Source organism: Phalaenopsis equestris, unplaced genomic scaffold, assembly GCF_001263595.1.
Source record: "Phalaenopsis equestris unplaced genomic scaffold, ASM126359v1 Scaffold000233, whole genome shotgun sequence".
NCBI classification, from domain to species: domain Eukaryota; kingdom Viridiplantae; phylum Streptophyta; class Magnoliopsida; order Asparagales; family Orchidaceae; genus Phalaenopsis; species Phalaenopsis equestris.
In genome coordinates this window covers 353886-366953 of record NW_018164675.1, presented here as the reverse complement: position 1 = coordinate 366953, position 13068 = coordinate 353886, and the positions used below count along the sequence as shown (strand labels likewise).

General features: G+C 35.2%; 1 protein-coding gene across 2 annotated transcripts in view; it reads left to right on the top strand.

Annotated features, from left to right (window-relative positions):
* The first annotated feature begins 8443 nt into the window (after nucleotides 1-8443).
* Nucleotides 8444-13068, top strand: part of LOC110023887 (zinc finger protein-like 1 homolog) — a 20921-nt gene continuing 16296 nt past the window's right edge. For both annotated transcript variants that reach the window (XM_020723526.1, XM_020723524.1), the window contains exons 1-2: nucleotides 8444-8643; nucleotides 9059-9139. In XM_020723526.1, coding sequence (XP_020579185.1) covers nucleotides 8620-8643; nucleotides 9059-9139 — 105 coding nt within the window. In that variant the 5' untranslated portion in view covers nucleotides 8444-8619. The remainder of the gene's footprint in view (nucleotides 8644-9058; nucleotides 9140-13068) is intronic.

The window sequence follows — 13068 nt, the reverse complement described above, 5'->3', positions numbered from 1 at the left end:
AACCTTTCATATGCCTTTTTATAAGATATACCAACATGAGAAATATCTTATAAAATTATATAAATAAAGAAAAGTGTCAAAATGGTCCCTAATTATTTATGGGATCCATTTTACTATCAAAGTTTCCAATTAAATACATAAACCCAAGCAAAAGTTGTATGTCAGTGGACTCCACTGTTAATTTTTCTTTAAAAAACAACACGCTGTGATTGGAGCTAACCGGCTCCATACATAACTTTTTCTCCTGTTAATGGGGGTTTAAGATAATCCTCCGTTGAGAGTATCGGATATTAAATGAATATAGGGATTAATTAAACACTTTTAAAGGTTCTTGGCCATATATAAGTAGTCAAGAGACTATTTTGACATTTTACTCGTTATAAATATTTTGAAGCATATCATGTTGTTGTATTATTTTGAGAGATTGGGTCTCGATCGTATTGTTTGTGAGTGGATACAACCCGATAAAGAGTTTGTATCTCATAGAGAAAATGAAAGAGAGAGAGAGAGAAAGATAGAGATGGATGTGAGCCTTAAAATGAAACCTAAGAGACTATATTAAGTTCTTATCTTTGTTAAGTTGGAAAATTAAAGCCTTCGAAGATTCTCTGAGTTGTAAAATTTTTTAGAGAGAGGGGGTTTTCCTGGGAAAATAACTCCTTTCTATCTCCTTTTAACTCATTTTTTATGCACAATGGAAAAGTAATAAAATTGTAAATGAAACATATTTTCTACCGTACAACGTCCTTTCCCGGTGTCTTCATGAAAAAAATGTAATGTGTGGGCTCCTGGTGTCTGGATGAAAAGACCAAGTTGTAAATATCGGGTGGTACTTTTAATGACGCCCTTTTTTTTCATGAAGGCCTTCTTCGATAGTGGTCATCGTACAAATGGGCTAGACCCTCTTTTCGAGAGAAATATATATAACTACGGGGGAGTTTAAAGGCGACAATAAACGCATGTGCTTCAAGTGGATGAACTATCCTGCAGAGTTTTGAATTTTTTTATGAGATAATTATATGTATATATATATATATATATATATAAAGAAATATTGCTATTAACTAATTAGGTATGTTGATATATTTACGCATGTCAAGATCAAATCATTGTGAATTTGATAAAAAATGAAAAACATTAGCTGCAATTTTATCATGATCTTTGATATTTAAATAATGATTTGAAAAATGGACGAAAAGAGGTGCTTGATTTGTAAATATGAATCTTATGGGTGCCCTCTATGTAATCATCCATTTTTTATATGTTGTGGAATTTTCATACGTTTATCATTGCAATTCTTATGTATTTGTAAATATAATATTTAGGTTTATCATATTTATATTGTATACTCAAAAATAGATTACAAGAAACTCGGGGTAATATGTGCTAGTTTAATTCCTATAAATTTTTAAGGAAGGTTAAAATAATCCTCCTTTGAGAGTATTTGAGATTAAATGAATATATACAATGATTTAACACTTTTAGAGGCTCTTGACCACATTTAAGTAGTCAAGAGACAATTTTTACATTTGACTTGTTACATATATTATGAAGCATATCGTATTATTTTATCATTTTGAGACATTGGGTATCGATCGTGTTATTTGTGAGTGGATACAGCCAGGTAAAGAGTTTGTATCTCATAAAAAAATATAAGAGAAAGAGAAAGATAGAGATGGGTGCGAGTCTTGAAAGGGAACTTCAGAGAATATATTGAGCTCTTATGTCCGTTGAGCCGGAAATTTCAGGCCCTTCAGAGGTTTTCTTAGTTATAAGATTTTTTAGAGAGAGAGAGGGAGGGAGGGGGCGTCCCGGGAAAAAAAACTCCTATCTATCTCCGTTTGACTCCTTTTTTATATACAATGGAGAAAAGCAATTAAATAATAAATGAAACATATTGTTGTGAAAGAACGGCGTCAATAAAGCAAAAAATTGAAACAAGAAAATCACAAAAAAAACACAAATTTATGTTGTTCGACAAATTGCCTACATCCACGAGAATTGCAAAGGTATTTATTGCTTTAAAGATTACATCGTCGATCGCCTCGACATATAAGAAATATGACTCTCTCTCTCTCCTCTCCTTCTCACTCTATCTCTAACTGTGAGCCACCAAAGGAGAACCTGCAACAAAAGGGAGGAGAAGCCTTGCTTTGCGATGCAACCTTGCACTTCTTCCATAAGCAAAAGCACCGAGAGGAAGAAATAGAAATACCAATGAATAGTAAGTCCTCCAATTCAACCCATCAAAGCCGTCAGCTTTATAATTCGCAAAATTCATGAGGAAGGTGGGAGATCAAGATTTCGGGCCAAGAAAAAAATAATAGGGAATTAATATTACTTGTCTTAATTCACGAATTCATAAGAGGAAGGCGGGAGAGCAGAATCAAGGAAGAAATGCATGTATTTAAATACATTTAAATACATTTCATAAATGTGAAAACTACCAATTAGTGGTAGTGGACCGTGCTCCACAAAACTCAACAATTCTCCCACTTGAAGAATGAGACACTGATTGCATCATCCACTTGCTGCGTCGTCCTTTTTCTCAAATGTGGTATTTTCCACCTCTGCAACTCAAAGTCTCTGTCTTCTAATAGAAGACCAATTGAATTTGAGCACAACTTCAGTTTCTCAAGTGTAACACCTTTAGTCAAAATATCAGCAAGTTTTTTCTTCCATTAATCTTCTCAAGTAACAAATGCCCGTCATCTAATAACGATTGTATGAAGTTGTACCTGATCTGAATGTGCTTGGTTCTGTATTGAAATGCTGAGTTCTTGACAAGGAATATGTCGCTCTGAATATCAGTGTAGAGAGTGCCCCTCTGATTCTTCTTACCCAATTCCTCCAAGAAGCATTGTAGCCATATTATCTCTTTTGCATCATCTAACATTGCAACATACTTGGCTTCTATAGTAGACAAAGAAATTATTTTCTATAGGTTAGAACCTCATGATACTCCAGTGCCACCAAATGTATAAACATACCTCATACTACTTCTGCTGTCAATGTCTCCAGCTAGATCAGTATCAATGTAGCCCAGTACCTCTAAACTCTTTCCTGAGAAACACAGACAACTGTCTGAGGAGCTTTTTAGGTACCTCATGATCCACTTCTCTGCTTCCCAATGTTCCTTTCCTGGGTTACTCATGTATCCGCTCACAACTCTCATTGCATGGGCAATATACGGTATTGTGCAAACCATAACATGCATAAGTGAACCAATAGCTAAATCAAAGGGAACTTTACTCATGTGGTCTCCTTTATCCTCTGATTTGGTGGCTGATTTTTGCCGAGTCTGAAGTGACTACCCTAAGATATGCCAACTGACTTTGCTTTGTCCATATTGAACATGTTGAGTGCCTTTTTCACATACTCAACCTATGAGAGTCTCAACTTGCCTCTAACTCTTTCTCTGATAATCCTCATGACAAGGATTTGCTTTGCAACTCCCAAATCTTTCATTTTAAAGTGCTATGACATCTACTTTTTAGATTATTAATCTCATCAATACTAGCTCCTATAAATAGCATGTCATCCACATACAACAATAGAATAATGTATGAATTGTCAAAATGGACGGTATAACAACAACGATCTGCATGACATCTCGTGTACCGTACATTGTGCATAAAATTATCAAATTTCTTGTACCACTGTCTAGGAGCTTGCTTCAGATCAAACAGGCTCTTCTTCAGTCTGCAAACTGAATCTTCCTTTCCCTGTACCATAAACTCCTCAGGTTGGTGCATGTAGATGCCTTCTTTAAGATCTCCATGAAGAAAGGTTATCTTCACATCTAAGTGCTCAAGGAATGGATCTTCGGTAGCAATCATAGAGCGTCATCATCGGAGAAAATATCTCAGAGTAATCGATGCCCTACCTTTGTTGAAAGTCTTTTACAATAAGTCTAGCCTTGTACCTCTTACTGCCATCATGCTCAGTTTTCACCCGGTACATCCACTTGTTGTGCAATTCCTTCTTCATTGGTGGAAATTCTGTTAACTCTCATGTCTGATTTTCTAGTAAAGAACTCATCTCATTTTTCATGGCCAGCCCCCACTTGCTCGAATTTTCATATTGCAAGGTTTTTTCATAACTCTGTGATTCTTCACCGTCTGTTAGCAGAATGTAGTTCAAGCTTGGTAGTAATGTTGAGGAGAACGTCTATTCTCGACTGACCTGCGAACTGTAGCTGTAAGGGTGGACGACTCTAAAAGTCACTACGGAATGATAAGAATGAGTTTACCAGACCTACTCTCTTTATCACTTCCATCTCTGCCCTACACTGTGACCTCTGGTAGATCATCAAACCTCACCATCTCGGATTCCTGGAGAGCTACTTAAGAAATTGTTCTAAACTTTTCATTGTACATAATCTTCTCATTAAAAAGCAAAATCCCACTTCTTATGATATTCCGATCCTAATCATCCTAGAAACGATAACTGCATGCATCGTTTTCATAGCCAATGAAATAACATTTCTTTTGCTTAGCCTTAAGTTTGCTGCGAGCATTAATATTAATAAGAAGATAAGATAGATAGCCAAAAGTTTTAAGGTGGGAAAATTTGACTTCTTTCTCGTTGCAGACCTCCTCAGGCAATTCATAATACAATAGAACAAATGACCCCATGTTGATCAATTAAACTGCAGTGTTGATTGCATCTGCACAGAAAGTTGGTAGTAGTCTGACGTGCAATCTCATGCTTCTAGCCCGCTCATTTATGGTCCTTTTTATACATTCTGCAACTTCATTTTGCTGTGGTGTGCCAGGAATGATCTCTCCACTCTGATAGCCTGAGTTGCACATTACTCTTTGAACCCACCATCAATGTACTCACCACTATTATCAGACCTCAAACATTTCAGTTTCAAGTATATCTCTGTCTCAATCATGGCCTTCCAAGTTTTAAAAATATTAAAAACATCATATTTATGCTTCAGGAAATAAATTTAGACATTCCTTTTGTGGTCATCAATGAACACAACATAGTAACCGGGTCCTTCAAAAGATGCCACTAGAGAAGGTCCCCATACATATGTGTGTACAAGTTTCAGTTTTTCTGCCTTTAGCACTCTGCCTCTTTACAAGAAACTGTATTTCTTATGTTTCCTCATAATGTAACTCTCACACGTGTTGAGATAAATTGACTTCAGTTCTAGTGGTTTGCCTTTATACTGTTCTTTCATACCCCTCTGAGTCATGTGGTCAAGATTGTAATGCCACAAATCTGATGTGCTCTCTGCAACGGTAATATCAATACTGTTAATTGAACCAATAGACATATATAGTGTACCAGTTTTCTTACCCTGAGCCAGTACCTTTGTGACCTTCCAGGTGCCATCTGAGAATATTACTGAATGACCACACTCATCAAACTGCCCAAAAAAAATAAAATTTTTCTTTAACTCGAGAATGTGCCTAACCTTTTGTAAAATTCATTTGCTCTTGTTAGGGAGTGCAATGTCAACGTCTCTCATCCCCACCACGTTCAATGGTTTTCCATCAGCCAGATATACATTCCCAAAGCCACCTGCAACATAATTTCACATTTAACTCCCAGTAGGAAGATGTATGAAAGGAAGCCCCATAATTCAGTATCTAGTCCTCAACAAAACCGTCAAGTGCAAGCAATAATGCATCATGTGCTCCTTCAATTACAATATAAACACTGACATTCTTTATCATCTTCATATTTTTGCAGTTCTTCTTTATGTGGTCAGTTTTGCCACATTCCAACAAATTGCTTACTGACCAGACTTTGATTTCCTCTTGCCTTTATGCTTTGATCTGGATATTCCTCTGTTTGAGTTCCTGTTCTATGATCTTCCTTTAGAATAAATATTCAGTGTTGAACTCGAACCTAAGGTATTGCCAGAATCTTTCTTGTGCATCTCCTCAGCCAAAATCAAATCACAAATATCATCATATTTCAACTTAGATTTCCCTTCAGAGTTGCTAACAACCATCCTCATAGCTTCCCAACTATTTGACAGTGAAGCCAACAATATCAGTGCATGTATCTCATCATCAAATTTAATTTGAAAAAATAATAATTCATTTGTGATAATGTTAAAATTATTCAGATGTTGTCCAACAACCGTACCATCCTCCATCTTTAAGTTGAATAACTTTTTCATCTGACGCATATTGTTGTTCACTGATGACTTTTCATACATACTTGACAAAGTAGCTATGAGTTCTACAGTTGTCATTTCCTTGATAACTTAAGTGCAATGGATCTCGACAGTTAATCAAATAACCTCCAGAACTTGCTGATCCAATGGATTTCATTCATCCTCATCCATCTTTTCTGCTCACTTTCCCAATAGTGGAAGATGAAGTTTCTTGTCATAGAGATAGTCCTCTATTCGCATCTTCCAGTAACCAAAATTCGTGTCTTCAAACTTCTCGATCCCTGATACCTTTACTTCTTATGCAGCCACTCTTTTCCATCAGATCTGAACCTTGGTTTTGATGCCAATTGTTGTGAAAAACAACGAAAATAAAATGAAAAATTGGAACAAGAAAAATCGTAAATAGAAAAACACACAGATTTATGTAGTTTGACAAATTGCCTATGTCCACGGGAGTTTCAAAGGATTCTATTGCATTAAAGATTACACCTTCGATCGCCTCGAAAAACAAGAAATATGTCTCTCTCCTCTGTCTCTCCTCTTCGTCTCACTCTATCTCTAACCGTGAGCCACCAAAGGAGAATCCGCAACAAAAGGGAGGAGAAGCCTTACTTTGCGATGCAACATTGCTCTTCTTCCGTAAGCTAAAGCACCGAGAGGAAGAAACAAAAAACCAATGAACAGTAAGTCCTACAATTCGACACAATAATGTCGTCAGCTTTATAATTCGTGAAATTCATGAGGAAGGCGGGAGAGCGAGATTTCGGGCCAAGCAAAAATAACAGAAAGTAATTAGGGGTGTAAACGAGCCGAACATGAGTGAGCAATTTCAGGCCAAAAATTGCTGATTTTGGGCTCGCAAGGCTCATGCCCGGCGATCAGAGTCATCTCAGCACCTATTTTGCTGGAACATTGTATGTTTAGGCGCTTCATTTATGCTTTGTAGATAAAACATCATATTATATACCCACCACCTATATATTTACATATCTAATACCTAAACTTATACTTTTTACATTTATGCCACCTAAATCTTTCACATTACATCAAAAGTACTGCCATTGTTAGCTTTTAAAAACTGAAATACACTTTTTCATGCATAGATAAGTGGTGTGTGTGTGTGTATATATATATATGTATATATATGTAAAATTGATTAGTAGTATTTTGAGCCAAAACGAGTCGAACATGAAGGAACAAATATTGGTTCGTGTTGTTCGTATTTGACTCCTTAACTTAGTGAACGGGCATATCACGAGCTTCTTAACGAGACGAACACGAGCTGTTCTCGAACAACAAGCCTTTTTGGCAGCTCTAGAAGTAATATTATTTTCCTTAATTAGCAAATTCAGAAGATGAAGATAGGATAGCATAATCGGGGAAAGAAATACATGTATTTAAATACATTAAATACATTCTATAGATGCAAAACTACTAATTAGAGGCTGTGGATCGGGCTCATCAAAACTCAACAAATCGTATCTGATCCATAGGTCTCGAGATGCATCATATTTGATTCTTTGTTAAGTAACACAAAGAATCCATGTCATAGAAATTGTTAAAATTAGAATGAGCAATTTATAGTATAGTAAAAAACTTAGGTTATCCATAGGCTATTATACTACATACGTACACACCATCTAATCGTCTCATAAGCGTATTCACCACTTGAAATCATATTATGCTTTTACTAACCACTCTTATTTCTCTGTCTCTCTCTTTAAATTTGTCTTTTAATCCTGGCATCCAACCCTTGAAGAAAGACAATTACTTGTCTTTAATTGGAGGAATAGGTAATGAAGTCATAAACTTATACTTCTTGCTTAAATGATTTCTAAGATTCTTAGCTTTTCTTCTTCTCATTTGATAATATGTTAACTTCACACTATCCATACACATATCCTAAAGAGATGGACCATCATCTCCTTGTGCTTACATTACATCATCATTAATCTTCAGACGAATGATGAAATTAGTTGTATTGACCTTCATATTATTCTCCTTCCCCGACCACATCTTTAACTTGAAAATGAATTATTATATACCTCTATATGTTTAAAACTTTAAATAAATTGTTTTAGAATCAAAATTCAGAACATTTTTTGAGTGATTAGCGATCTTCAAGCGAAATTCGTTAAAGTCACAACCCAAACATCAATAGGGTTGTTAACAATCCAATTTCAAACAGTTTAGATCGACTCGAAAAAAGTTTGATCGAAAATTTTGACTCGTTTCTAGGCTTATTTAGTCTTGATGTTGATAAGAACCAACACTCAAATGAATTTTGGGGGCCTTGTAGCATCTGTCCCGGCCAACACGGACGGCTGAGATCTGTCTTGCCCGTGAGCTCGGTGCACCTCAAAACTGAATTCGTCCCTTGTCTTTCCCGTGCTCAATCCCCGACATTCCGCTGCTTGTTGGTCTTCAGATCTCTCTCTTGCTCTTACACAGCTTCAGTCATTTCGATTTGATGCGCCATGGTGGTTTGCAAATGCCGCAAGGTACTTTCGATCGTCTGATTCTCTAGCCTTCTTTCTCTTGTAGTCTTTGAGGCATCCTATCCACGGACCTCGTCACTGGAAAGCACGCCTTTAGATTATTCTTCACTAAGATGTATGCGTTTGATTTGGAAATCGCATTCGAATTTTGGTGGATCTCTACAATTGCCGACCTCGGGAAATAAGGGATTGGTGCTTTCTATCGTAGATTGAACGGCTCTGCTTTGTAGTCTATGGAGTTTCTTCGTTGGGTCTTTGCCTGGGTGATTGGGTGAAATTGAACTCTTCTTGAGGTTTACTTCACATGGAGGGATCGTGAAGCGTTGGTTCAGGAAATTTTCATTTTTTTTTTATTTGGCTGAATGTAGTTTGCTGGATTTGAGTGATTACTAATGGATGTGGATGCTCTGGATTTCAGGCAACTCGGATTTATTGCTTCGTGCACAAGGTTCCTGTATGCGGGGAATGCATTTGCTTTCCCGAGCACGAAATATGTGTGGTAAGTTCTTCATCTAGTGATGCTTTTTATGTGCTTAATTATATTGCTCTCAGTCTATGGAAACTGTTAGTTTTATCCGAATAACGTTTAGTTTGCCGGATTATGAGTGCTTGGTTAGTGAGGGGATATTTTCATCTTCTGTTTTCTTATATGCTGCTAATTCATTTTCTTCCATGTTGCCTTCATTGGGCATGATGTGAAGTTTGAAGAACATATACCACACTTTTTTACCAGGGATGCACTTTGGTTGAAGAGTGCTGCCCTCAGTTCTTCTGGTCAGCTGTGGTCAACCATCACAGAGTACTTTGGGCTTTCAGTCCTACGAGAAATGCTCAACTCAACTGTCTTTCACCTTATAAGTCCTATTGATTTACTCTTTTGCTTCACCAATTTGTTAAGTGAAAACATCTCCACATCAGTTAAATTTAAAAGGGCCAATAGTTTCCTTAGATTTATTTATTCTATTTGTTCCCTCTCTCTTGCCTTGCTGGGATGTATCTGGAATTTTGGAATGAGTGTGCCAATATGGAGTACCATGAAAACGTTAAATCCATTCGAGACATTATGCCCTTTGTGATGTGATATTGTAGCAAGTTTTTCATTCACAACTGTTGTGCCATTTCTCTTCTTATGATATCTCTATAATATGGACCTTCCTCTTGCGACGTTTCTATTGTTAGTTAGGTTTTTTTGCATGTGATTCCCAATGACACCAAATTGCATGATTTTGTTTCAATAAGATTATTTTTCCTTATTAGCATAAATGATATCTAGACTTTTTCATGTTTTAACTATTTTTTATCAATGATTTATTTATGAATGTGATATTTCCATTGCTCAAAATCACTATTCTTTGCTCACAAAATTCAACTTGGATGTTTAATTTATTTGAGTGTAGTACAAGTGCCCAAACTAATTTAGGGGATGTCGTACTTAAATTTTTGGGGAACTTATCTCTTATATTAGTTTGAAGCCTGGATTTCTTACTTTGGTAGTTTCATTGCTTGACTTAATTCCTTCTACATATTTTGTATTAATTTTTAGGGAAATTATCTCTTCTCGACCCATGATGCATAGTGGAATTCCATGTCTATTTGGTACAAGGAAGGATAAAGATAACAATTGTGTTGGTAGTTAAAAGAATCCAAATCTAGCGGGTGATTGTACAAGATAAAGGCTGAGTAATGATGCTAGAATAGTTAATTTGGGGATCTAAAATAGTTAAGCAGTCTGTTAGTATAGATGGACATTTTATATCAAATCTTAGGTTTTTCTTGAACTTAATAGCAAGGGTACATAAAATTTCATATTTATATCAAAGCTTGTTATCAGGGTTAAATTCTAGATCAATACCTACAACGCTCTCTGCCGCGCTGAATCTGCCAAATAATTTTAAGACTTATTTTAGGTTCAATGCTAATGAGGCAATTTAGTCTTTTGTTAGTTATTATTATGAGGTATAATATGGTTTAATAGGTTTTGGTTAAGGTATGCATGTGTGATTGTTGCTTGAATCTTAGGGTCAGGTTTTTGGGAGAGATTGCTTGCCTCTCATTTGTAGGTGTTAGGGTTATGGTTAGGGTTTAGGAGAGATCATCTACCTCTCGAATTGTAGATGCTTATCTTTATGTATTCAGGTTGTTTTGTTTGGTGTTGGTGAAATAAAATATTTTGTTTGCCCTAATTTCTGTTGAAGTTTCTATCATATTATTTCTCCATTGTCTTTGTGAGGTGATTTTCATGTTATATATTTTTCTTACGGCTTTAAAGGTATGCAACTCAGGATAGCATCTTGAAACAGCCTCCTTGTACTGGAAAGTTTCAACAACAACAACAACAACAACAAAGCCTTAATCCCACTACGTGGGGTCGGCTACAAGAATCCTTTTTCTCCATTGCGTCCTATTAAGGGTCATATTTTCATTTAGTTCTAGTAAATTAAGATCATTTTTAATACAATAAGCCCAAGTCTTCCTAGGTCTACCTCTGCCTTTCTTAACACAAGTCGAATTTAAAACATCTACTCTCCTAATCGGATCATCTAATGGTCGATTATAAGTAGTCACTTCATGAATTCACAATGGTACAATAATTACTTACACTAATTTTATATTAAAACATGGTTAGTTTAGGAGGGCGTGCTTTTGACTTGTGCCAAGTCATGTGATGTGCTTTAATTAGTTCTTTACGTATGAGACAATTTTAGACGTTTTATCTCGGAGGTAGTGTAAGGGTTTTCTAATGCAGTTAAGAATGATGAGCATAATTTCATTAAAAAAGTCAAAATGTTCCTTCACAAATTTTTAGTCTAAATACTTGATAGTTCCCTTTATCTGAAACACATAAATATATAAAATCTGCATAAATGATTCTTCTATAGTCGCCTAAGCACAAATCCTGCATATAAATTCAGGATAATAAATTGTTAGTTGATCAATTGGAAACTAACTCATAATAAAAAAGTTAGATTGTATCTAGTTTGACAATAATCAATACAAGTAAATCAATAATTGAATTTAATAGTAGCAACAGAGCAAGGGAGACGGGCCACCAAATATAAGTTCAGGCCTTGCACTAGCACAAAGAGATAATTTTACTCGAGGTGCTATAATCTCTATTTGCCATAGACCTGAAAGAATTACATTCAACCAGGAAATTGTAATTCATCAGAAGTTCCTTAATATATATCCCTTATATTGTACTTGACTAACTACCTTAGGTATACATGCATTTTAAGCTATATTTTCTTTTATTTCTATAGTGGCCAAAGCATTAATGAATCCTTTTTTACAACTCTCATTTTTAGAGCCACTGGCTCAAAATACTTAGTGCAATATCTTTAGTTCATAGGGTTACTTGATTCTTTTGATATATAATAAAATTTTTTTTAGTCTAAGTTGGCCTTAAAAATTCTCTCCTCTTATTGCTTTTTAGCCGACGTATTAGAATTTTCTTAATGAGGTACTTTTGAATCATATAACCAAGACCTCCCTTGATAATGTGCACTGCATCCATAGGCAACTTCACAAGAATTTAATTGCCATAAATATCAAGAAAGTTAAACCAGAACTAAACATCTTTGTCTCACTTTAATCTTGTCCTGTCTGGCCATACTATTTTATATGTTTTCGGATGAAATTCAGTTTTCAAATTTGTGTGATCATTCTCTTAAGTTATGATAATCATATAACTCCCACTATGTATAATATGGTTGCAGAGTTTGTCATCATTTATAAAATAAGTTCGAAATATGAAAGTTCTTTTCCAATAATTTTAAGTGTTGTAATGCTGTATTACATAACATCTAACGAAATTCTTCTTTAAAATCACTTATTTCGTTGTTAAAATCTTGAACATCATCTCATCTATCTTTTCAATTTCATTGTTCGCTTCTTCAACATCAATAAGTAAATATCTACCAGATAATTCACTTGTATGGTGTCGTATGCTAAAATTTAGAACATGTTTTTGTTGGAATTTTAGGACCAGACATAGTGGCAATAGATTTGCCTTTATTGTGTTTGCTAGTTGGAGTCCCCGTTAGATGTAGTGAGTTAAGAAATGAGTTTGATGATTTTGATGAAAGGATATATTTCTAGTTATGCAGTAATTCTCTTATTGACAGGAAATTTTAACATGCGTTCAAAATATATGGCAACTTTGAAAGTATGCTCTTGTGAGAGCATGTTTCAATTTTTCATTTCTTTCTCATTGTCAGACCATGGATGTAAACCTAGAAAGTATTGTTTTACAATTTTCAATTATGTCTAAATATTAATAACACTTCAAACTGTTTGTAGATTCTATGACAATTTTTAATGCATTCAAGTCGTCAATTAGTCGATCAAGATATAATAGTAGTGGTTATTTTTTAAGCAATGATTTTATTTCTAACTTAGGATTTTTAACTTTTCTATCCAATCTTTCCC